The sequence below is a fragment of the Fulmarus glacialis genome, unplaced genomic scaffold (assembly GCF_000690835.1).
Source record: "Fulmarus glacialis isolate BGI_N327 unplaced genomic scaffold, ASM69083v1 scaffold6760, whole genome shotgun sequence".
NCBI lineage: Eukaryota > Metazoa > Chordata > Aves > Procellariiformes > Procellariidae > Fulmarus > Fulmarus glacialis.
Window position 1 is genome coordinate 30,983 of NW_009187040.1, and position 24,384 is coordinate 55,366.

General features: G+C 39.8%; 1 protein-coding gene across 1 annotated transcript; it reads right to left on the reverse strand.

Annotated features, from left to right (window-relative positions):
- Positions 1-8,550: 8,550 nt before the first annotated feature.
- Positions 8,551-24,080, reverse strand: LOC104073685 (matrix metalloproteinase-20-like). The gene is given in 8 exon segments (XM_009573555.1): positions 8,551-8,639; positions 18,980-19,141; positions 21,043-21,105; positions 21,108-21,286; positions 23,132-23,297; positions 23,300-23,354; positions 23,924-23,957; positions 24,022-24,080. Coding segments are annotated over 8 exon segments (807 nt in total).
- Positions 24,081-24,384: the final 304 nt, after the last annotated feature.

Consider the following 24,384-nt stretch of genomic DNA (forward strand, 5'->3'; position numbering starts at 1 on the left):
TGCTTTCTCTATTGGCAAGAATGACAAACAAACACCACTAGGAAATGATTTATCCTATCCTAAAATAGGCAATAGAAAATGCTTCAGTGACCTGAAACAAACAGTAGAAAATGTTAAGTCATGGGTCATACTTTCCTTCATAACAGGGGTTATATCATCCATTTCTGATCCTTAGTTCAGAACTAAGTTCCTTAGTTCAGTTTTCCAAGATTAAGACACCTTTCAGCTGCTACTACTGAAGCCACACTTTGAGAGAGGAAAGAGGATAAGCCGGGTACAGTTGTGTAGCCAAGAGATTACTTCATATGCTAGGTGGGAGGAGACCTAGAAGAGTGGCCAAAGAAACTGAGAGACCCTTTGGACCTAGAACATGGGAGAGGCACCTAGCTGCTGGACATAGTCAACACTATGATGCTTATGGACATATTCAGAAGCCAACCTTTAATTGGGGTTTGGGTTTCACTTAGATACCTACACTTGAGGAGTCCAATTTAAAATAACTATTAGTAGTCAATGGGGAGAGAGAGGCACCTCCTACCTGCCTGCTCAGCTCAGAGTAAGAAAAAGTCTATTCGCATAGACACTATTAGTTTCCTATAGCCTTTCTGTGCCTCCAGAAACCCTTAGGCAACAAAATACCAGGATGAAGGATAGAGGAAATGTTCCACAATATTTTTTGCAGACAGAATCAGTAGCTGTCCCTAAAACCTCTGAACCAGCATAGGACTTAAGAGGCCTGCACTCCTACTGCTTAGCAGGTCCTGGTCTGCATGCATGTGATGATGAGAGGCAGAGCTCTTTGCTTGCACACTTTGCTCCAAAAAGCCTCACCTGACTTTCAACAAATTGCAAATACTGCTTCAGTCCTTTTTCTTTTAGGAAACCCCTTGCATCTTGGCAATGGCAACTTGAAGATAGTTGAAGTTTGCAGCTTACTTATCTGATGTTTTTGATCCCATGCCCCTTCACTAGAAGCTACTGCCAGATGTCACTTCACCAACCTTCTTCTGTCTCACAACAATCTCTTCCTTTTTTCAGCTCACCATCCATCCCTTCTCCTTCTCTCTTCCTAGGAGTTCTTTAACAATTGTCACACCAGCCACAGGCTCCTTAAACAAATATACATTCTCCTTGTGTTTCCCATCCTCTGTATTGTGTCTGTTCTGGTAGCCTAATTATTAACATTGCTAATGGGCAGTGCAGTAAATGAGAAGGTAGAAGGCATGGTGATTTGGCATGCCTTCAGGTTGTAGTTAGAACATTTCTCCATGGAAATGAAAAATAACAGTAGTAGTCTCACTATTAAATTGACCTAGCACTTGAATTTTTGTATTTTTGATTCTTTTCTAATAATGGAGGAAAGTACACATGAAATTCTTAAATGATGCATTTTTTTCAATCTTTTTTTTTCTCTAACATGGCATTTTGAGAACTTTCACACAACTTGATAGTTTTGATGCTACAGGGGTTATAAAATGTGTGATAGAATCCTTGTATTCAGAAAAAAGTACCTTAATATGTTGCATGCAGTTTAAGTTTCTCAATACAGCATGCTGAAAGTCACTCTTAACAGACAATTGTTTATGTTTCAAACAATAGATAGATTATATCTGTTTATTTAAAGTCTCAGAAGAAACAAAACCACATCCTTTTTCTTTTGTCTGTTTTGAAAACCTTCAGTGGCTGCTGAAAGTCATAGAACAAATGGTATAAAGATCAGAGAAACATAGGTTAGTTTGCTTGCTTTCTTAAAAACCTTCATAAGATACAAATGCATATTACTTAGCACTGAAAAGGCATCCTGTAGCCTTCTCCTGGCTGTAGGATTCCAGGTTCAGGGGAAAGTCCAAGGCAGGAGAAGGAAATTACTTCTCCCTTAAAGCGTGCTCTGTTGGAAATTACCTTTTCTTCCTTTCTGCTGATAAGAATGAAGCAGAAGGTCCTGTTTCTGCTGGAATTCTCTCTGTTTCTCAGAATGAATATGGTACAATATTTACTGTACCCATTTCTGAAGAATACACCACTTTTCTCCCAAACTTCCAACAAGATCAAATGTTAGGTTAGTTTCACCTGAGGACTTGGACTGATCATTCCTAGGTGATATAAAATGAATGAAATAATGAACATATTTGTCCAAACACTAAAGGTAGTTGCCAGGGTAAGACCTATTGTCTACATGCTTTGCCTTGTACTTCCCAAGCATCTGCTGCTGGCTGTCATGGAGACCTTGAATCTCATCTAGTAAGCTATTATCATATGTTTCTTAAAGTCAGTGGCAACTTGCTGGAGATTTTCAGTGGGGCTAGGATTTTGACCCAAGATGGATTTGGTTCCTTATGAGATCTATTAAGAAAGGAGAAAAAGGTTTATTGATTACACATTTGCTGTTGACCTTGCACAGCAGTCAGGAAGGGTAGAGAGTATCTCTCATGCTGATGTTAAATGAAGTGTGTTGTGTTTGCAGCCTGAGCTGCCATGCAGAGGATCTATGGTGGTGAGGATCTTGAGAAGCAACTGTGTCTGTTGAATTTGACATTTGTGTCCACTGAACAGTATTTTCTTTCCTGTGGTGGGTTTTATTCTTCTGGTCACTTCCACCTGTTTTATTTCAACTCCAGTGGGGCTGCATGATATTTTCAGCACCATAAACAAAAGAAGAATCAAGACAGCTTTTTAAAAGAAGATCCATGTTCTTCAATTCCTTCATGCTTACTTAGCTTTGCACACTAAAGCATTTTCAGGGAAAAGACAGACTGCTCTGGAGAAACATTTTTCCCTGTGTATGAGTGTTTCCAGAACTGGAGTCTAAGAAAGAACACTCCTCTACTTGCGAGTGCAGGTGTGAAGAGGTTATGTATCAGGAGGGATTTGCTGGGTTTGGCACCCTTTATCGTTTTCGCAAACTTCATGTTTGCTTTCAGAATGAAATCCTTGGGTTCACAAACATTAGCTTTGTATTAGTGTTCCCTCCACCCCTTAACTCATCTTTGTACTTCTGTATTAAGCCTGATGATGCTATTGGCAGCAAGGCCTGTTGGGTAACGTAAAACATGCTTTGATGCACTGAGTACAGAACCGTAAAACGTAGCTTATACCATTCACTGTCATTCATTCATGCGCATCCTCAAGGCAAAGTGGTGGCCCAGGAATGCTGTGTTTTTGGTATGTGGGTGCTTCAGATATGCTTGTTTTTTGAATGGGGAAGTCAGAGTAGTCAAACTCATGAGCAGCAACAAAGTACAAGTTAACACCTTTAAAGGACAATGCAGTTAACGAAAAGGAGAAATAGCAGTTTCAAAAGCTGAAGTAAGAGTGCATCATAGGGAAGTAGAACATGGCTACGGTCAAGAAGAAATATGAAGCAACAGCTGGGGAATTTTTGTTTTGATACAGGATGTCTCTTTGAACAAAATGTGATCAAAGCTTGTTCTAACCAGGCTCAAGCACCAAAGTAGAGTTCCCTGCCCCCTTCCTCGCCCCCCCCATTTTTTTCTCTCATTTTCACACTACACACCAGAAGACTTCATTTTTCATTCCCATCGTAGTGTATGTCTACTTCAGGTGCAGGTCCAAACACATGAGCCAGTTGCCTCCCTGACCGTCAAAAGTCTCCACGAGCTACAAAGATGTGTATAAAAACAGGCTTTCCTTTATGTGGTGTATTAACTATGCTCCTGAATTAGCAGTGTAATCCACCACTGAGATAACTGCAGTATGTGCTTAGGAAGTACTGAACGTAAAATTCAGTAAGTTTACAGAGCAAGGACAAAAGTATGCCCTCCCCTTAAATACCTTTGAATTACCTTTCTTTCCAAAGCTTATCGCTGTAGCAGCTTTTCTTGCACTGTGTGGCAAAAATATCTCTGGGTTAATATCACTCAAGACTCTCAAAGCTGAAGAAATGAAGTGCTATACAGTATATATATTGGTACTCTGTAGAAAATAAGACAAATAAATTCTTAGAAGACAAAGAAGCCTAGAAGTTTAGATGACAAAGTGAAAAAGTGAGAAAAAAGTTGAAGTTTTGGTTGAAGAAAGACTGATAATAGTGATATCTAAATACACATTAGTGATAGCTAAAATACACTTTGTTGTAATTAAAAAACGTAGCTTACAGGTATTTTTATAAGCCCAAGTTTGTTGGTAATTAAAGATGATTCATCTGCAATGTATTGCAAAGTAATTAATAACTGCATTGTTTTAACATAATTATGGCCTAATTCCACAGATGTTCATCATATATTAATCTGGACTTCTATTTCCTTTTACTGTCATCCTTACTGGTGTCAGCTGGGCTAAATCTGCTGAATTTTAATGGAACAGATTCTTTGCTTTTCTGCTCTCGAACAGGTTCTGTGCTTTCTGCTCTAGAGCAATTTTTGTGTTGGTGTAATGGGAGAGCTGCTGCTAATTTCACAACTAAAGTCCAAACACCATTAGTTGGCAGCAGTGATTTGCATTGTTGCAATGAAGAGGAGACATGATTATTTTCTTCAAGTACATCCCAGAGATTAAACTAGAGCAAAGACAATTGAACTTGTAGGATTGTCCTGTTTTGGCTGGGATAGAGTTAATTTTCTTCTTAGTAGTTGGTATAGTGCTGTGTTTTGGATTTAGTATGAGAATAATGTTAATAACACACTGATGTTTTAGTTGTTGCTAAGTAGTGCTTACACTGGTCAAGGACTTTTGAGCTTCCCATGCTCTGCCAGGTGCACAAGAAGCTGGGAGGGAGCATAGCCTGGCAAGCTGACCCGAACTGGCCAACGGGGTATTCCATACCATATGACGTCATGCTCAGAATATAAAGCTGGGGGAAGAAGAAGGAGGGGGGGACGTTCGGAGTGATGGCGTTTGTCTTCCCAAGTCGCCGTTGCACGTGATGGAGCCCTGCTTTCCTGGAGACGGCTGAACACCTGCCTGCCGATGGGAAGCAGTGAATGAATTCCTTGTTTTGCTTTGCTTGCGTGGGCGGCTTTTGCTTTACCTACTCAACTCTCTTTATCTCAACCCATGAGTTTTCTCACTTTTACCCTTCTGATTCTCTTCCCCATCCCACCAGGGGGGAGTGGCCAAGTGGCTGTGTGGGGCTTAGTTGCTGGCTGGTCTTAAACCACGACAAGGATATAGAAACTTATGTGGAAAAAGATAGATATGAGCGTGCTGTGCTGCAATACCTGCCCGTGGGCTCTCTAGAGAGAGAGCAAACATTTAAGGAAGGGCTAATACCAAGTATCAGTGCTCACCTGGGCACAGTGCAGAGCTTTTCTGTGGGTACCTAAGTTGAGCTAGATCGCACAGTGCTTTCTTAATTTTCTGTGAGTTATACAACTTTGTACTATGCAAGAATAACAGAAGAGCCATTATTATAAAGCACAGGGTATGAGGAACTTCAAAATGAGGAAAATACATACATCATGGATTTATTGTGCAGTATTTTGGTTATATAAGCATGGTACAACACACTTCAAATTACTATAAATTATATGTGGGAGCAAGGCTTTGGGATCCTGGCTTCCAAAAGTCTAAAGTCTCAGGGTGGAACCTCTGACCCCTTGAGGCCAGTGATAAAAATCACTGATTTCAATAAGGCCTGCATTTCCCTTCAGATCTCTTCACCCACTCTTACCAGCTGCACTCTGTCACAACCCACAGAGAAAAAATGTAAAGAACTATCTCATTATAACCTATCTGTGCATCAGCCTTCAGTAAGAAAAAAATGTTACTGAAATAGACTGTCACACTTTCTTTTTTAACTTTACAGAAATGAGGACAAGTTGAAAAGCAGACACAATACGTCTCTCCAAAGGGAAAATTAAGAACAACACAAATATTTTTTTCAATAAGCAAAAAAATATTATCTTGCTGAAAATATTTAGTGGTAGTAGATGGGACCCTTTTTCACACTGAAACTGGAAAACATACATTTTTGTAGACAGCTTAGCTAATACTTCAAAAGATTTTCACTGATGGCGTGAAATAAGCTTGCTGTTAATTTCATAAATCGTGGATATTTAAAAAAATACCCTTGTCTCTGCATAGTCACAAAACAAAATATTAAAGGAAAGATGTACTCTCATTGTGCAAGTCTGAATCTTTTGCAATCTTTTCTCTGATTCAAAAATTTTGGCATGAAAATAACTGGAAAATAATGGTATCTGGATGGTTCAGATATACTATATTATGCTAAAATTCTCAAAATTACACTGAAAATCCTAACAAGAAAAATTACATAACAAAGAATAGATAGCTTCTAATATCCTATTTAATTTTTAAATAGAAAATTACCATTGTTGATGGAACATTGGTGCACAGCGTCTTGCTAGATTTATTAAAATCCAGTTAGCTCACAAGTTTCTTGGCATATTTACAAGTCCATGCAAAAATATTTAAATACAGGAGTTTTAGATACGAACTAACTGTTAACTTATAAGTCCACAAATAAAGACGTTTTCTACTGTGATAGTAGTGTCACTTGGAAGCTGTATTTTGATCATTTATAATTATAACACACATTTTCTTTATATTTATTTAGTTATTTATTTTGGTGTTTTAAATTTTTTTTATTCAATAACCTAAAATATGTACAAAAATCAAAGCAATCAATTGTTTAGTGCATAAGATCCCAGAAGTAGTTTCATTTCCTCCACAGAGTAATTATTCCTCTCCTTTCTCTGTCCACAAGGCCAAAATCTGATTAAATGTCCTGTTTTCCTTGTATGAGGGGATTCTATTCCAGTGGAGAGATGGTGGTATGGCTTCTCCAAATTTGCATCTAGGAGGTGCATTACTGAAAAAATCAGACTCTTAACGTAGGATTTTGATGACATGGAGAATTCATCTGTGAAAATGGCACCTGCATTTCTTATCTTGGGAAAAGTAATCTGCCTTTATCTTAGTCAGTCTTTTATGGACACTGTTGCAAAGAGTGACTGTGTTTTCTCATAGCTTTGTGGCTTTGAACAAGCCACTTAAATTCTTGACAACAGTTTCCTTGTGTCTTTATACTGATTTTCAGGATTGCTCAATAATATCTGCTAAATTCAATAACAGCAATAAATAGTTGTTCCCTTTTATCTGCATGTTTGACAAATCTTGCTTGCACTTTTATCTTCAAAGAGCTAGAGATTAAAAAGTTTTGGTTTTTTCATTGATGGCAGTAGAAAATAAGGGGATGGGTATGCAGGACTCTCATTTGGATGTGCAAAACTGGAGGCTATTTGTAGTAGTCCCACAGAGGGACAAATTTGTGCCAGTTTTGGATCATAGTTTTTTTCCATTTGGCTTTGTTCTGAAGTAGATAGAAAGGAAGATCCATCCACAAGAAGTGGGACAGAAGACTAAAAATGATTCAATGAATTGCAGATACCTGAAATGAAATATATTTGTCTTCTGCATACGTTCCACAATTCTGAGGGGAGGCATAACAGCTTTATGGATCACTTATACCCTGGTCCCAGGCTCTTCTGGGGGTTAAAATATTTTTTTTTTTCTGTCATATAAGTAAATGGAACAGAGGCAGAGCAGCTCTTGTTTAAATTGCTTTGGGTGCGAGTGTTTTACACATTTGCAGTTTCTCTGTAAGCCTGATCCATTGACGAGTCTTTTGGCAGACATCTAAAGAGTCCTGCCTGCAACAATTTCTGGTGGAGAAAATTTGTGACTGGCATACAAAGGCACAAAGGAAGGAATATGAAAGGTACATACATTTAAATATAAATTTTTTTTGTTTAATGCAAACAACCGTGACAACAGGATTACAACAAAAAGCAGCAGCCTTCATGCATATCCATACTTTAAACTCTGCTTCCCCAGTGTTTTAATGAGTGATATGCAAATCCTCTATCATTGTTTTCAACTAAATAATTGTGTAGTTACTGTGTCAGGCCTCATTCATAAGATCACACAATAAGTTCTTTCAAACTAAAATGGAGAAGTGGCGATTAGCTTCTGCTCTATCATCGCCTTTTCCTTGACAGAAACAGATTGTGTTGATGAAAGGTCAGACTGAAGAGGCTGTAGACTGAACTCCAGTAATTACACGCTGGATGGGTGTGAATATTTGCTGCTCTGCTCATCTGTCTTGCATAGGACTGCTTCAACCACAAGAGTGGTTCTTCCTCCAGAGAGCTGCTCTCTCTGGAATATTTTTGCTGGTTCAGTTGGGAAAGGGTCTGGTTAGTCACAGCTTCTGCAATGGTTTCCCATTATGTCACCCTGTTCCCTGGAAATGCAGGTTTTTAGGAAGTGGTCAGAAAGGATTTCTCATTGAATTTCATTAGAATTTATTCTAGGTAAGAGAAAAGTAACAATATTCTGGGTCCAGGAGTTCCTGAGGTGAGACTGAAGCTCTTCAAAATGCCAACACTAATGTATTTATTGGAATAGGTTTATATTGCTGGACTGAGTTGTAGCATTCCTCATGCTCTGTGTTTACATAAAAGGAAAAGCTTAGAAAAGGAGTAACCTTGTTTCTGGTCCTCATGGTCCAGTTTTCACTTTCTTCTACTTCCATCTGATGATCTGCTGAGGGCTGTTATAGCAACCAGTCTAGGAACTGGTTTTCACAATATTAACCATATTTTCCTTCTCTCTGTCATATTTATAGGCTTTTGGAGCAGAAAAGAATTAAATAAAGCCTTAAAAATGAGAAAAAGGAAAAAAGGAAAAAGGAAGTGCTCATTAGAGGAACTAGCTTATTCTAAGGTCTCTTGCAATATTTTGTAGCTACAGATGCATGTTACATAGTGATCAAAAAATCTGAGTGACTTAATACAAGTCCATATTTCCAGGCTTGTTTTCTAGCAGCTTTTAAAATGATTGAGCTGTAACAGGCCTCATAGAGTTTTAAAAATACAGAATTAGCATATAATGCTAAATTATTAGAGATAAGTTTTAGGTCTGGGCGTGCTAAGTTTGGGGAGTCAAGTTCAAGCACATTTGTTTTGCTACAGCAGGGTCTAGTATAGGATTCTCAAATTTGAGGTAGCAGCCCCAAAGGTGCAGGGGAATTAGATGTTGAATTCTAGAAGTAAGCTTTGTCTGCCAAATGAAAGTCTTCATGAGTGGGAAAGTCCTGGTTTGGGAGATCAGGCAGAATTGAGAACCATGACATCAGATGGCAGATAAACAAGAATAGACACTTACATTTAATCAGTTCTTTAGGCTCTTCCAGTGTGTTAATTAGATCTCCATTGACTAATTTACATGTAGACAGCTATATTAGGTTTAGATACCAAATCAAGTGTCTGAACCTCAAATCAAAGCCAACTTTGGGGTGAGGTTCAATTGCCCACATGTAAGTACGTAAGCAAATCTGATGTGCAGTGTCCCAGATGGCTTCCAGGTGCTTCTCCAGAAAGACATGGGCCCCCATTTGTTTTGTGTCATGTCTCCCTGTTCTGTGTGGATGTCTTGGGTATCTGAGTCTTTCGCATTAAGCAGTCAGCACGTAGATGTAGGCAATTGGATCTTGCCCCAGGTGTTTGACTTCTGAACAGCTAGTGGTTGATGCAGCTGTCTAAATGTAAGCATCAAGTGCTATTTGAAAGGCCCTAGAACAAATTACCTGGCCTTCAGGTACCTATCCAGAGGGCATGACCTTACCATATGTCCTGTCTCATATCTGCTAGCCCCATATGGCTGTTTTTGATACCCTCAGGCCTCCCATATGGCGATTGAATTTCTGAAGTTAGACAGGATGAACTTAACCTTTGTGATCAAACCAGTTTCTAACCTGATTTAAGATAGCTCTATAGTCTATTTTGAAAGTGGTGTAGTTTGAAGACAGCCAAGTCAGCTTTAAATTGAATTGCTTAAGTGCCATTAAAAGTGTGAGTAGTTTGAAGCTTGCTGTAGCTAAGGATTTTCCCTGTTCCTATACTATGTGCTGAGCTTCGTGCTGCTGCAAATCTAGGCTGTTCCTGAGGTGCTTTATCTAAACTTAGCCTGAATGTCAACGGTATGTTTCAGACAGAACAGACAAATTCACTCTTACACATCTTTAACTTGCTGTCATGAAGAAAAATCTTGGTGAAGAATTTCTCGGATCGAGCCTCATGCCTGCCACATCCTGTCTGCGTTCATGAAATGCCCCTACTGCTATCTGCAGGCTAAAATGTCAGTTGGCAAACCCACATGTATGTATTTGTGGTTAAGTCACTGAGAAGGGTTTCACAATCATCTCCAGACAGAGCTCCCAGAAGTAGTTCCTGCTGTTGGAGGGTATGAGATGTGAACCCCAGTGAGCAGCATCTGCTGTGGAGTGATACAGCTGAACATCTGCAGAACGTGTTTTGTGTTGAATGCATGTCGGTAGCTATTGCTACCTGACACAGGAAAACCTGTTTGCCTGGCTGTTACCAATTCTCTTTTCAGTTTTCTCATGCTCTAGAAAAGTTAGTTATATTTTGAAAAAAAAGATCTTTCTGCTCTTAACAGTTCAATAACTAAATTCTTATTTCTGGAAAAAAGGTGGTTTATTTTATAGGGACTTTCTTACCTATTTAGAATCATAGAATCATTTTGGTTGGAAAGGACCTTTAAGATCATTGAGTCCAACCGTCAACCTAGCACTGCCAAATCTACCACTCAACCATGTCCCTAAGCAACACATCTACAAGTCTTTTAAATACCTCCAGGGATGGTGACTCAACCACTTCCCTGGGCAGCCTGTTCCAATGCTTGGCAACCTTTTCGGTGAAGCAATATCTCCTAATATCCAATCTAGACCTCCCCTGGTGCAACTTGAGGCCATTTCCTCTTGTCCTATCACTTGTTACTTTGGAGAAGAGACTGACACCCATCTCACTACAACCCCTTTTCTTCATTGCAGTGATGGCTATCACCCCACTAGCATGCCTCAGAGACTAAGCTTACACCATTAGCCAACATTGAAATCTGTGTTGCCCCAACTCTGTTTTTAGCAATACCTGAGCTGTTGAGATGTTGTGTCCAAAGGTAGCACAGGCTTGGCTATCAGGGCTGCACTAACTGTAGGACATTGATACATTAATTGTCAACCAACTCAAATTCATTGTCAAATCAATTCTAAAATACTGATGTCAGTACAAACTAACATCTCCATTTGTTACTAACATTCGTGGGTTCAATGTGGACCACTCGCTTCTTTGTTATGTTAGGTCTTACGCCAAAATAAACATAGAATAAAACAGACTAGACTAGACTAGACTATTTCAGTTGGAAGGGACCTGCAACGATCATGTAGTCCAATTGCCTGACCACTTCAGGGCTGATGAAAAGTTAGAGCATGTTATTAAGGGCATTATCCAAATGCCTCTAAACACTGACAGGTTTGGGGCATCGACCACCTCTCTAGGAAGCCTGTTCCAGTGTTTGACCACCCTCTCTGTAAAGAAATGCTTCCTAATGTCAAGTCGGAACCTCCCACGCAACCTGAAACCATGTCTATACCGATACCCTGAGCAAGACTCGTTCTTGGCTGGCTCTGCTGCGCGACTTCCCCTCCTCAGGAAGCTGTAGAGAGCAATGAGTTCGCCCCTCAGCCTCCTTTTCTTCACACTAGACAAACCCAGAGTCCTTAGCCGCTCCTCACAGAACATGCCTTCCAGCCCTTTCACCAGTTTTATTGTTTTCCTTGGATGTCCTCTTGCTATTGACATATTTAAAAATCCTTTCTTCTTGTCTGACACAACGCTAGCCAGTTTCAACTTTAGTTAAGCTTTGGCTTTTCATGTCTTCTCCCTGCATATGCGAACCACGGCTCTGTAATCTTCCTGTGAAGCCTGACCTTGCTTCCAGAGATCATACAATTTCTTTTTCCTCTTGAGCTCCATGAGGAATTCCCTCTTCAGCCAAGCTGGTCTTCTGCCCCATTTGCTTGACTTACGATACAGGGGAATTGCCTGTGCTTTTAACAGGTGGTTCTTAAAAACTGACCAGCACTTGTGGACTCCTAAGTCCCCAAAAGCAAATTCCCATGAGACACTGCTAAGTAGCTCCCTAAGCAGCTTAAAATTTGCTCTCACGAAATCCAGGATAGCAACGCTGCTGACCTTTTTTCTCATTACACCGAAAATTTTAATCTCAAACATTTCATGATCACTATGGCCAAGAGAACCACCTACCATCATATCTCCTGTGAGTCCTTCTCTATTCACAAATAACAAGTCTAGGAGGGTATCTTTCCTAGTTGGCTCACTGAGTACTTGTCGCAAGAAATTATCTTCAACAAACTTCAGGAATTTCCCAGTCTTGATTGTCACCAGCAGTATTGTATTCCTATAAAGTCTGGTATTTGGGATTCAAAGTTTTCCTGTTCCACAATTTTTCCTGTCCATACAATTGAGCTACAATTGTATGAGATTTTCAAGTCATTTTTTAAGACTCAAAAATGTTATTTTTTACTTGTGCAATAAATATGTATACAACTTTTTCCTAATTGAAACTTCATAGTTTTTGTGTGCTGTGGCTTTTTCAGCAGAAAACTGAAGAGAGAATGTTTAAAACTAACATGGAGAAAAATGCTAAACTAAATGCAGAATTTTATCTTGGGATTTGAAATCATCTGATGATTTCATGGCTTGGATACGTGAAGCTGATATGTTCCAGGTCATCTAGTCCAACCCCCCTGCCATGGGCAGGGACATCTTCAACTAGATCAACTAGTTCAACTAGGTTGCTCAGAGCCCTGTCCAACCTGACCTTGAATGTTTCCACGGATGGGGCATCTACCGCCTCTCTGGGCAACCTTTGATAGAGAACTTTGAATATGCGATATCAGAAAGTGGGCAGAGGCAGCTCTTTTCAGCCTGTTGGTGGTGTATGAGGAGCAATAAAATTATAAACAACTCCTTCCTGCCTCTTTCTTCTGTCTCTCCCTCAGGAACGCATGCAACCCTTGCACTTGCTCACTCCCAGTAGCGTTGCTATGGCTAACTAATCTTTACTCCTCGCCTATGCAATTGGTTTCAGACAATTTCACTTGGATTGTGCAGTTTACATAATATAGTCTGCATGGATGCAATTAGACATTCTCATATCTTAAAAAAAATGGACTACGTAGGCCAGAAAAGGAAATGTTTGAAGATTTTGGTTAAATGTGCTAAGTAGAAAATCTATAGGGAGCCATAAGAAACTGCTTGATCTAAAAAGAAAGCTATAGAAACTGCAAGTAAGAAACATCATTAGGTTTAGGATAATGAAAATTTTCTAGGACTGGTAGAAAAAGCTCATGAAAACCAACTCATGATTGGTTTTCTCTAAGATTAGTATCCCACTGTCAAGTCAATAAAATGGAAAATCAGATTAAAAGCTTTGATGCTACTTTTAATTTTAGTCTTCAAGGAAAGTCAGATGCTCTCCATAGCAACTTTGCTAAGTACTAACTACAGTAGCACAGACATTTGGTTTAGTTCCATCCGTATTTATTTTATTACCCATGCCTATGCCAGAAAATACACATGCTCTGTATTCACCAAGTCAAATGAATTTAATACCTCTTATGAAGGTTTTATAGCTTTTCCGAATGTGGTTTCTTTAGAATGAATCAATGTGTTTGCTCAGTGGTTTGAACAGCTGTAATAATATTGCATTCACTCTGCATCCTTATTTCATTTGCTTAGTAAGTGTGAGCTGATTTTAAAATAGGTGGGTCAGAATTTTCCAGAAAACTTTGCTTGGAAAAGTCGTGGATTTTTTTTTTTGAGTAACTGCTTCTTTCTTCAATTTTCAGTTACCATTTGTTTTTCCCATTTCGTTACGAAAAGCAAAGAAAGCAAATAAAAATTATTTAGACAGGTCAGAAAAAAAGCAGTATGTTAGATAAGAGAGACAAATAATCAAAATTGTTTAGGAAGGCAAAGATGTGAAAATATTTCATTGTTTTTTCACTAATTCTCTTATCATTTTACTAAATTTAAGTCATTTTTATTCTTTATTTCCTTAACTATTGTAAATATTTCAAATTGCGCTCTATTTAGAAGGAGCTAGAAAATTTTAAGGATGATTAACTTTATTTTAAATGCAGGTTTGATTAGACTGGCTTCTGGGCTGTGCTTATTTCTCCCCAGCATCTTCCTCAGGAGAGAATGAGCAATAGCAAAGGTGGAAAAGGCGGTATTGGTAAGAAGGGATCTACTACATGTATCTAACACATTCAAGGGCCTAGGACTTACGATATCTTTGTACCTCTCTTGCTCTCTTTTTTTCGTGCTTGGTGTTTGGTGTTTACAGAAGATCTTTAGCTGAACAGTTTATTTCAGGACTATTTTGTGCCTTATACTATTTGGAAGAATATGGGATAAGTCTTTTGTGAATCTTCTAAACGTTGATACCTCTGAAACTGGAGGAGCCAAGATCTGATGAACCATGCCTGTGCTTTGTGTCTAACCATGTCATGAGAGTGTATCTCACTCTGGTTATGAAATTGGCAGCCTTGGGGAGACTGGAGACATGGCAGAGCCATCTCTGTTTGGCTTTAACTCTATTCAGTGGAGGCACCCTCTAAATTACTATTCAGAGTCTGGAGTAAATCACAGGTCCAGACTGAGTATACTGGGAGTCTTGCTTGAAATACTCATATACAGCCATATAACTGTAGACATCTACATTTTGTCAGACGTATCCCACCCTTCCAACGCTTTTAGTTTGTCTATATTTCCTTAGTGAAAAATAAAATCTTTGATTTCCAATAGAAGTACAGTCCAAAAGGGTCAGACGATAATGAATGCGTGTAATATTCATCTCTCACAAAGACGACATCTCCTTGAGTTACCTAGTAATGAGGGCCTGAAAAAGGAAAGATGTTATACAGAAATTGTCGGTTTCCCAGAAGTGCAGTTGCAGATACAGTTCTTGAATCTGAATTTGAAGGAAAAAGATGCCACTGCTAACGATTCAGCACAAAAGAAAATAAAACTGCTACATGATGCAACTGGATCTTGTACCACCAGTGCAGACCAGCTTGAGCACTGGTCTTCCTATATAGCTTTAGGATCTGACTGATGATATTTAAAGTCTAAAAGGCCTTGGATCTGATTAAAGATGTTTCACTTTTCTACAAAATTAATAGAAAGTAGTTCAAATGCTAAAACATCTCATTTAATGAGTCGGGAAATTCTTTATCACTTGATGTCTTTAGCTAAAAACTGGAAACATTTCTTTGAACAAGTACTCAAATGTAAGGCCTCTTGGGTGGAAGATAAATGCTGGAGAAGTTTCTGGTCTCTGTGTTGCAAACGGTAAAATGAAATGATGGAGTAGATCCTTCTAGAAGTAAATATGCATGTAAATGGCTCCTTCCTTATTAAACCTTTTGGTACACTAACCTCCACTCAGTGTTCAGTAGTGTTCACTTACCTTCAGAATTTACTGCAACAAGGACTGCTGCCTTGGTCATAGTAAACCCATAGCTACCTTGATGAAGGCTGTGTGGGGCGGGAGAATGTCACGAATGAGTGGTTTTGAGGCTGCTTAAAGAATCACTGGCAAAGGTATCAGCAAAAGTGATTTTAATAGAAATTTATAAAAGGGCGACTTAACAGAATTCAATGGCAAAGTTCACTCTATTACTCATTACATGGATTAAGCATACACAGGGAAAATCATGTCAGAATTGTGTTGGAATGATTTATAGAAAGACTGAGGACGAAAAGGGTAAGGAGACCCTCCCGTTGAGTCAAGAGGTTCAGAGTAGACCCCCTTGCTTTCTAAACTCCTTCTCAGAGATGAGTCTAAGTGCGGCTGGATTTACCCATAGTCTCAGACTTGGTCAACAGTTTATGCCTAAGGGATTATATGTGTTTAGCAGCAATTTAAATTTCATTTACAGTTTTAAGCTAGATCATAAGATTTTAACAGCACTTAATCATTGACTAGTTTAGCAGTTACAAAGTGAGGTAATCAAGTTTACTACAATTACTAAAGTGATTTGATTACAGATTATGCTTATTACTGGTTATCTAAATCAATACACACATACACACACAAAAGATCTACATCAATTCACACATAAAGGCCTAAAGCTAGATAAAGGTACATGTTAAAAATTCCCCTCGAGCCTGTGAAATACTCACGTTAAACGTCTTGGCATTTCTCAACAGGCGAATGGTTGAGCCCCGAGGAGTGTTTCAGCCCAGGTCCCAGCGGTCCTCCGAATATCACAAACTTGAGAGTTTGTGAACTCTGAGAGGCATCCCACTCAGAGGGAGACTCTGGGCGCAGCCCGCTGCCATCCAGGAGAACTCAGAGGGTCTCGCTTGGGGCTGCTGTTTATAGGTTTGCAAGATGACTGGCTTTAGTCATCAGTAAATTTCCATCCTGGCCACTATCTGGGGTGATCCGGGATAGTAATTATGGTATTGTTCCACGGTAACCATGGTATAGTTTCACTTGAGCTATGACCAGGTAGGGAATGCTTCAGGGCTGTCAGAGATGACAAATTATCCCCTGCTTTTGTTCCCTACCTTGATCAGGTAGCCGGTGTTCCTGGCACGATCAGTGCCGCTCCCCACCTTAGCCATGCAAGAATGCCTGGTATGGTCAAGGGACGCTCAACCGCCCAACTCGTGACACAATGGCTAAGGCCTGACAGGAGTTCCTGAGATCATGGAGTGGCCCAGGGGAAGAGAGGGAAATGCACCACCACAAAGGAGGAGCAGAAGAGAGTCAAAGGCTACAGATTTGCTGAGTGCAGCTTGCCCATGTGCAGCTACCACACACACACAGCACCTCTGCAGTATGTTGGTTGGATCCTCCTCAAAGTTACATAAATATATGCACATGTATATTTATATGCATGTGTTCTTGTGTGTATGTGTGTGCCCAAAAAGATTCTGTGCAATTTTACTGGGCCAGGTAATCTTGTGTCTGTTCATCCTACCACCAGACCAATGTGTTTCACATCTGTTTTGAATGAGCAGTAGCATCTCCAAAGGATATCCTGCTTTTTAATTTCTTCCCTTTTTCATTGTGGTGCCGTGGCTGCCTATAAGCCACTGTTATGTTGCCTCTTGTGAAATGGTTGCAGCAGCTGCAACTCTGATTCAAATTCTTGTCAAGTCATATAAATTCTCTTGTCAGACTGCCAGGCATAAAATTAAATAGGAACTAACTAAAAGGGCATAAAATTAAAAGAAAGGAGACTAGGTGAGAAGAGTAGAAAGCATTTTGCCTTGTGGGCCTCACTAGAAGCTGCTGCACTGGCATCTCTGAGCCTAGTGTTCGATGGATTTTGAGAGAGACGAATGGATGCTCAGGCTATGGTTGGTATTAGTAAATTTTGTGGTACCGAAAAACATTCCCAGGCACTAGATCTCAAACCTCTGCACTGCTGAATTGCTGGAGTGGCTCTTGGGTGGTTTCATTTCGGACCATCCCTCAGAATGGTTCCCAGGCACTATTCAGGACATGTCATGGGTCAGGGACGATTCCCAATAACCAGTTTGGATGTAGCCAACCTATCTTGGATATTAAGAGAGTTTAATAGTGTGGCCTCCATGTCAGAGAATGGTCCCAATTGTATTTTATTTCCTGCTACAGATGTAGCCATAGGCTTTAGGCTCCATCTGAAATGACATCTTTTACGCTTCAGTCTAGTAGCTTCATCATATCAGTCCTATGATTTCTCTTTGATCTGGTCATATTGGTTATATCTACAGCTGGAGATCAGTCCCTAGCACTGATTAATGCATTAGTCCAGCTACAATCATGTAACCTATGGTCTGTCAGGTTTTTTTGCAGGCGATATCTCCTCTACGAGCCTCAGAATGAGAGACTAAGTGGTAACAAAAAACTTTTTTAAAAGAAATTCTTCCTGCCACAGATCTAGGAGATGACTCACAGGCCACAAAGGATATGGCAACCAATTTATGAAATCTGGGGCATTTTTCAGTTCCTGATGAAAAATGAAAATCACAGAAATTACATTTTATTTTAGGAAGTTTTCCAAATTATTTTGCTGACAATCATTATTTTTGGCAAAGTGCTATTAAGGCGCAAGTCCAGTGAAATCCTGCATGACTCCCTGCCAGCTCATGGTAGGCTGTGGTGAAGTGTGGGTGCAGTATATGGGATTTCAACGGACTGTTGCTCCAAAATGGTCTGGAAAGCCCAAGGGAAACAGTGATTGTCACATCTTTAAGCAGAATGCTGATTGATTGTTATCTGAAAGAACTTCAAATTTTTTGCAGAAGCGGTTCTCGGTCCCCTTGGTCCCTGGTTTCGCAGTAGCTGAAGTGGCAGGACAGCAAAGAGGGAGCAATTGTCCCAGCTCAGCAGAATTAGGGTTTGGTATTTCTGCTGTAAACTTGGGATGAAATGGATCCAAGCAATCATTGGCCACCCTCTTCTAAGCGATAATTTGATTGATGCTCTCACAGAAAGGGCGTGCATCCATCTTCACCCTCCCCAGCTGCTGAAGCGTCTGCTCAGGAGGTAACAAGTCCGAGTCAAACTGTGTCCTTGCTTTCAGAGGACTCCCTGTAACGGGGAATGATCACCTATCTCACAGACCACATACCATTATCTCTCAGAGTCGTTTTTTAGTCAAGATATTCCAATCCTTTGAAGGCAGAGTCTTCCCCCAGATATAAAGGAATTTATGACGTCAGTGCAGTCATGATTTAACCTCTTTGGAGGAAAAAAGTGTTCATCTCCTTTATCACAACTGGACAACAAAGTCTTAAGAAAACATACAGTCTTCATCTCTTCCAAAAGCTTATTGCCAACAAAGAAAGTCAGGTTTCAGCTATTCCAAAATGAAACTATACAAAACATTGAGAAACTGAACAAAACAAAGAAACTGTGCAAAACATCTAGAAACATTTATTTAGTCAGGACTAGCACATTGGATGACAGAGGGACTGTAAACCTTACCCACCTCTGAAGAAGAGAATTACTTTTCCAGCACTGTAACGACATCAAAAGAGGCAGAAACTGCCCGCAATTATTTTCATTTCATGTTAAGAAGATTGTTCTTTAAGAGGTATACAGAATGTACCATACAATGCTTGGATCCCTGTCACATTGTCCTTTGGTAAACAAAATCCAAATGGAAACTGGTATTTTTAAGTAGGATGTATCAGAGCAGATGGATCAGTGGGGTGGCCAAGGCCCAGAGCATGTCCAAATTCATGGGCAGCAACAGTGAATAAATTAAATCCTAAACAATTTAAAAAACCCCACAGGTATTTCCATCATGAGCAGATGATTATATTTCTTACCATCTGAGGGTTAGAGGTCAGGATTCTGAGTTTACAGTGATTTTTGGAAAAGGTAAAATTTTCCCTTATCTCAGAAGATGAAATTTGGTGAACATTCACAGAAACTCGGAGGAGATACTGGCAATCTGCGCAAGTGGTGATGTTTGTGTCCTTGGGAATGCATTCACTTGGGTCAGTGATCTATGGCTGGAGTTGGACCTATCATCTGGTAAACTGAAGGACTGGAGAAATAATGTGGGCTTGGGCTCCTAAATTATTCAGATCTAGATGGATGCTGGAATTAGGCAGATGAAAGCTGAGCTCTGGGGCAGATTAGAAAAAAGATAGTCCAGAGCTCTGAAGAGCCTAGGCTTGGCAGAGAGGTCTGCAGACAGCGGCATGTCACATGCCTTGGACATGTTTAAAATTGGTTGTTGTTTTGACTGGAGACCAAGTGACACAGTAATAGAAGACATTAGTCTTAAGTCTGCCTTGTAAAGAAGGATTTTATAGAGCATGGTTGGACAAACAGCAGGCATTGAACAGGACCTCCCATGGCAGTAGATTTCAATGGCACTGTCGAGCAAACCCACCCAAACAGGACTGAGAGGATTGAGAGGATGTGCTCTCAAAAAACCCATTATGAAGCAGTGGAATATCCAGAAAAAAAGGCTTTTGCAATGTTTACAGGGTTTTAAGGTTGGACCTCTGACTTCTAACTAAGAGTTAGGTTTATTTTCCCTGTCATATCCCAAAAGAAAGGTTACTAAAACCTGGATGTGCTATCAGAGCACCCTGAAGAGGAAAGGGTCGGGTAAGACCCAGGTGGATGACAGACAACCTATCAGATGGGAACAAAACCTGATGGTATAAACAAGAAAGCAGGGTCAGGCATGTCATGCTTATCCACATGAACGTGGCAAGCCATCAAGGTGCAAAGAACAAACACTGACTATCGTTGTACTAATAAAATAAATAGGCCTGGAACCAGTCTCCTCTTATCTAAAATAATCTTTCAAAACAGGGCAGATTGCTTCTTGAGGAAAGTCTCTGAACTGTACTGACTCCTGAATCATGTCCAGATGCTAGTTTGCCCAGGACAAAGCTGTGCTAGGGACCAAGTTAATAATTTAACAGTATGGATTATTACTTCTCTGACACTGCTTAATTTACTCTACTGAAGACAAGGAACCAGTATGTCCCACAGACATTTCAGGATTTTTCTCCTCAACACCACAAGCTGATAAAAGTTCCAGCGCTGATCTTGCAAAGCTCTTCAGTATGGGCTTAGCATTAAACCAGCCATCACTCATATTAGGGTCATACAGCCTCCTGTCACACAACAGGGAAACTGTTATCCAGTGGCTCATTAGCAAAGCACAACAATAAGCAACATGATGAGTTTCTATATATATGTTGACCCTCAGTAGCCAAAAACTGGATAGTGCTATTTTATTAAATTATTGTTACAGATAATGATGGCTCAAATTTTGTTCTCCCACCTCCTGCTACACAATGATAAGTCAGAAATAACTCTTTTCAGGATTTATTGAGTTAGTCCAGTTTTGAAAGAGTAAGATTAGATCCTTTTCTTTATACTTGTTTCAATGAGTTTGCTTGGGATTAAGGCTTATCGGTCTGTTCATGTAGCATTCACTTTCCAAACTGACCAGAAATTTATCCCCTAATGTAGGATTTCCCATTTCACACTTCCACATTTTAAACTGTTCTGACATCCCACATCGTTATGCTGTTTCTCCCCAGGTAGCTCAGGAATGGAATGATTTCTGGATGTAAATTTCAAGGATTTTTTCATAGGAAATCCTTGAATCTGCAAAATTTATAAGCTATTTCCATGTACCATTCGTTCCCATGGTCCACTTCTCTGCACTGTCAAGACAATTGTCCCCTCCCAGTCCTTCACTGGGGCAAAAGCATGTGCCAGGGTCCCACGTGGGCCATCAAAGGAATAAGAGTCATGATGATGTAGCAAATAACAGCAGAAGAAAGAGAAGAAACCCCCACCACATAGGGTTTCAGAAACTGTATCCTTAATGAATACTGAGGAGCTTCTTTCTTGGAAGGAGAGGTAACCTAGCATCAACCTAGGAAGCAGATAATGAGAGAAGGTGCCTTTTCACAGCTGTGACCATGAACAGCGACCGAAAGACTCTGGTGAAAAGGAATCATTTAGACACTTTTGGGAAGGAAATTGAGGATCAGATTTAGAAAAGAGGATATATCTCCAGTAATGTGAACACAGTGATTCATGCCCACTTAGAGCATTCAGCTGAAGGGATAAGGCTGTGCAGTGCCATGAAATAGTGTTACAGCATGGTTCTGATGCAATTTAAAGTCCCTTTCTCATCCCAAGTAATTAACTAATGATTTCAATGTTTTATGCATTCTGTCCCATGGCTTTCCCTCTATAGTTAGGAAGGGATAAGTCTGACATCAGCTTTGGTTTTAGTATCATTCACTGTGACCCAAGTTCATTTGCATCATTCCACTTTACACAAGGTACTAGAAGAGAATGAAGTTCTCTGAAGCACTTTTTTTTTTTTCTATAAACATGGAGAGAGCAACCAGATTAAACTGGTGTAATCACAGAATACAAAGCTTGTCTTGTGTGCTGATGAAAATGGGAAGCTTTTTTTGTCCTGTATTTCTACACAGAACATTGCCTTTTCCCCATCCCTCCCCTTTCTAGCTCTTGTCCTGGGAAGTTGTGACCGCAATGACAGAGGAGCAGAATTCACGGTCCAAGGCTGGTCCGTCTGTTGGGTACCAGGATGTGGTCCAGGGTTGTCTTCCTACCTCTGATCTTTGCAAAAGGTCCCTTAACCTGCTATTGAGATTAATCATCAACTCCATGACATGAGATGGAGGATGTACCAAGTCTCCTTTTCTTTACAGTGTCCAGTTTGCCAGCTTCCTTGGATGTAAACGTAGGCATGATATTTCATCACCAAGCCCCATAGTTAGTGTAATCTAGCTGTGAGCACGGCGCTGCGGGGCAAGGCCATTGAGCCAGCTGAGTTGTGAATATAGGTAAGTCTATACTGACTGAAGGAACTAGACCTGATCATTTATTTTTTCTTTATATGATTTTAATTTGCATTGGGTAAGCTCTGTGTCTCAATTTTCTATCGTTATTTAGTGTTAGCATTGTGGTAATGCTGAAGAGTTCCTGTAATGAATCAGGGTCCATTTTGAAAGATGCTTTAAAAACAGTGTAAAAGCCCAGAGGAAGAAGGTTGGCTTCAGGAGCTTTCCTGTATTCTTGTGTGTCACACAGGAGCGATTCTTCCTAGAAGACCAGTAATTTAATACTGCCAAAAGCTAAAGATCAATAAAGTTACCTTTTTTCCCTGGCCTTTCCTCTTGCCCTGAGCAATACTTTCTTCTAATTTATCTGTTAACCGGATTCACGCGTTTGTGGGCACCAGTGGGGCCCTTTCACAATCTGACATCTAGCGGCAGCCTTGTGTCATAGTAACGAGATAAAAAATAAAGCCAGAGAAGGTCAGACGTGTCATACCATGGGAAAATTTTAGCCATTAACATATCATGAGATCATTTCATTTTGTGATAGCCAATCTATGTTTTTAAATTTGTAGTCTTCTTAATGTAATGCAGTGCACTTAGTGGTGCAGTAGCAAGTGTGTGCTTCTCAGTAACACAGACGAAGAATTGTGCATTTGAACTTCCATTATGCACTTTTATAATACAGTCTTCCCTTAATTCTAAGCACTAGTAATTTCTGGCAAAATCATAGAGACTCATTACAAAGTCCTCGCTGAATTTATAATAGAGATAAAAGATTTGAAATACAAATGAGAGACAATTGATAAAAATTAAAAAATGTTAATGGTCCTTTTAAATCATCCAAGCGATGCCTACTAATTTCCAAAGCCAGAAAACCCACAACTCATCACCTGTGCATTCATGTATTCTTTTCTCATTTGGGCTTTTCAGGAAAGAGCTTGTAGTTCGCTATATCAGGAACACCACACCATGGTCTCCGAGTCATGCTCATAGTGCTGTAGTCCACATTCCTGATCACCTGAACACCTAGGAACGCCTGCATGTCTCTAAGATTCCTTGTCATGCAGCTGCCGCCATCTCCACAGCCTGATGCCTTCCCTTTTGTGTATAATACTTGTCAAGGTACTCGTAAAAATCCAGAAAATTTCAAGCCAATATTGCTCATTGACATGGCAATGTTTTGATTGACTAAATGGAGTATTTTCCACAATTTGTATTGTATGAAATGCTGATTAAAAAAATAATGTAGCTGAACATATGGTTAGTAGAAAAGCCTGGCAATGAAAACTAGGCAGTTATTAGCATGAAGACAGTATAGTTTATTTGTACTGAAGTTAAGTCTTATGCTGAATTGGGGTTCAATTCGGAATGAAAGGAAATTGTAATTTTGGAGTTTTCGATGAGATCAAACATTCAGGTTTTGACAAACTTAATTTATTTGCATGAGCTTTCTCTTAAAGCAAATAGAAATTTGCGAAAGAAATCTAAACAATAACTTTATTCTAGTCTGTAGAGTGATTACTATTTTGTAGATGATTACTGTTTGGCTTTTCTATTTCAAATACGTCTGAAGGGATAGAAGGGAATTGATGTGTATCTGTAGAATTGTTTAAGAAAAAGGCAAGGAAATAGCAGAGGTTACATGGAAAAAGCATGTGACATATTTGAGAATAGCTGGACTACAACACTAGCACATCCTTGATGATGAGCAGTCCTGTGGATGTCTTTCTTTAGATGTCTAAGTCCGACCTAAAGACTGAGGCAAGGTACCCCCAAGAATGATTCACCTTACCCTAAGACAGGCATCCTGTGAAAAGCATCTTCCTCTAGGATGATCAGAGGAATCGTCATCTGGAAGAACCTATCTCTTTCAGTCATCTGCAAAGGAAGCCTATGCTTGCGTAATCCCAGAAGTATAATTTTTTTTTAATTATTACCCATTAACTGGACAACATGTAGGCATCTAGTGCTATTTGAGGTTTCGTAGGGTACCCTGCTTGGCTGCCAGCTGCAGTTCTGGAAAGTTGTGGGTCTTCTTGAGACTTTAGGCCCTGCACCATGTCTGCCAGGTACGTGCAGATATCTTGGATAGCCTGTAGTCAGTGGCACTAAATGCTTGCGCTTAGGCAATTGAACTAATTGACCCGGATTTAAG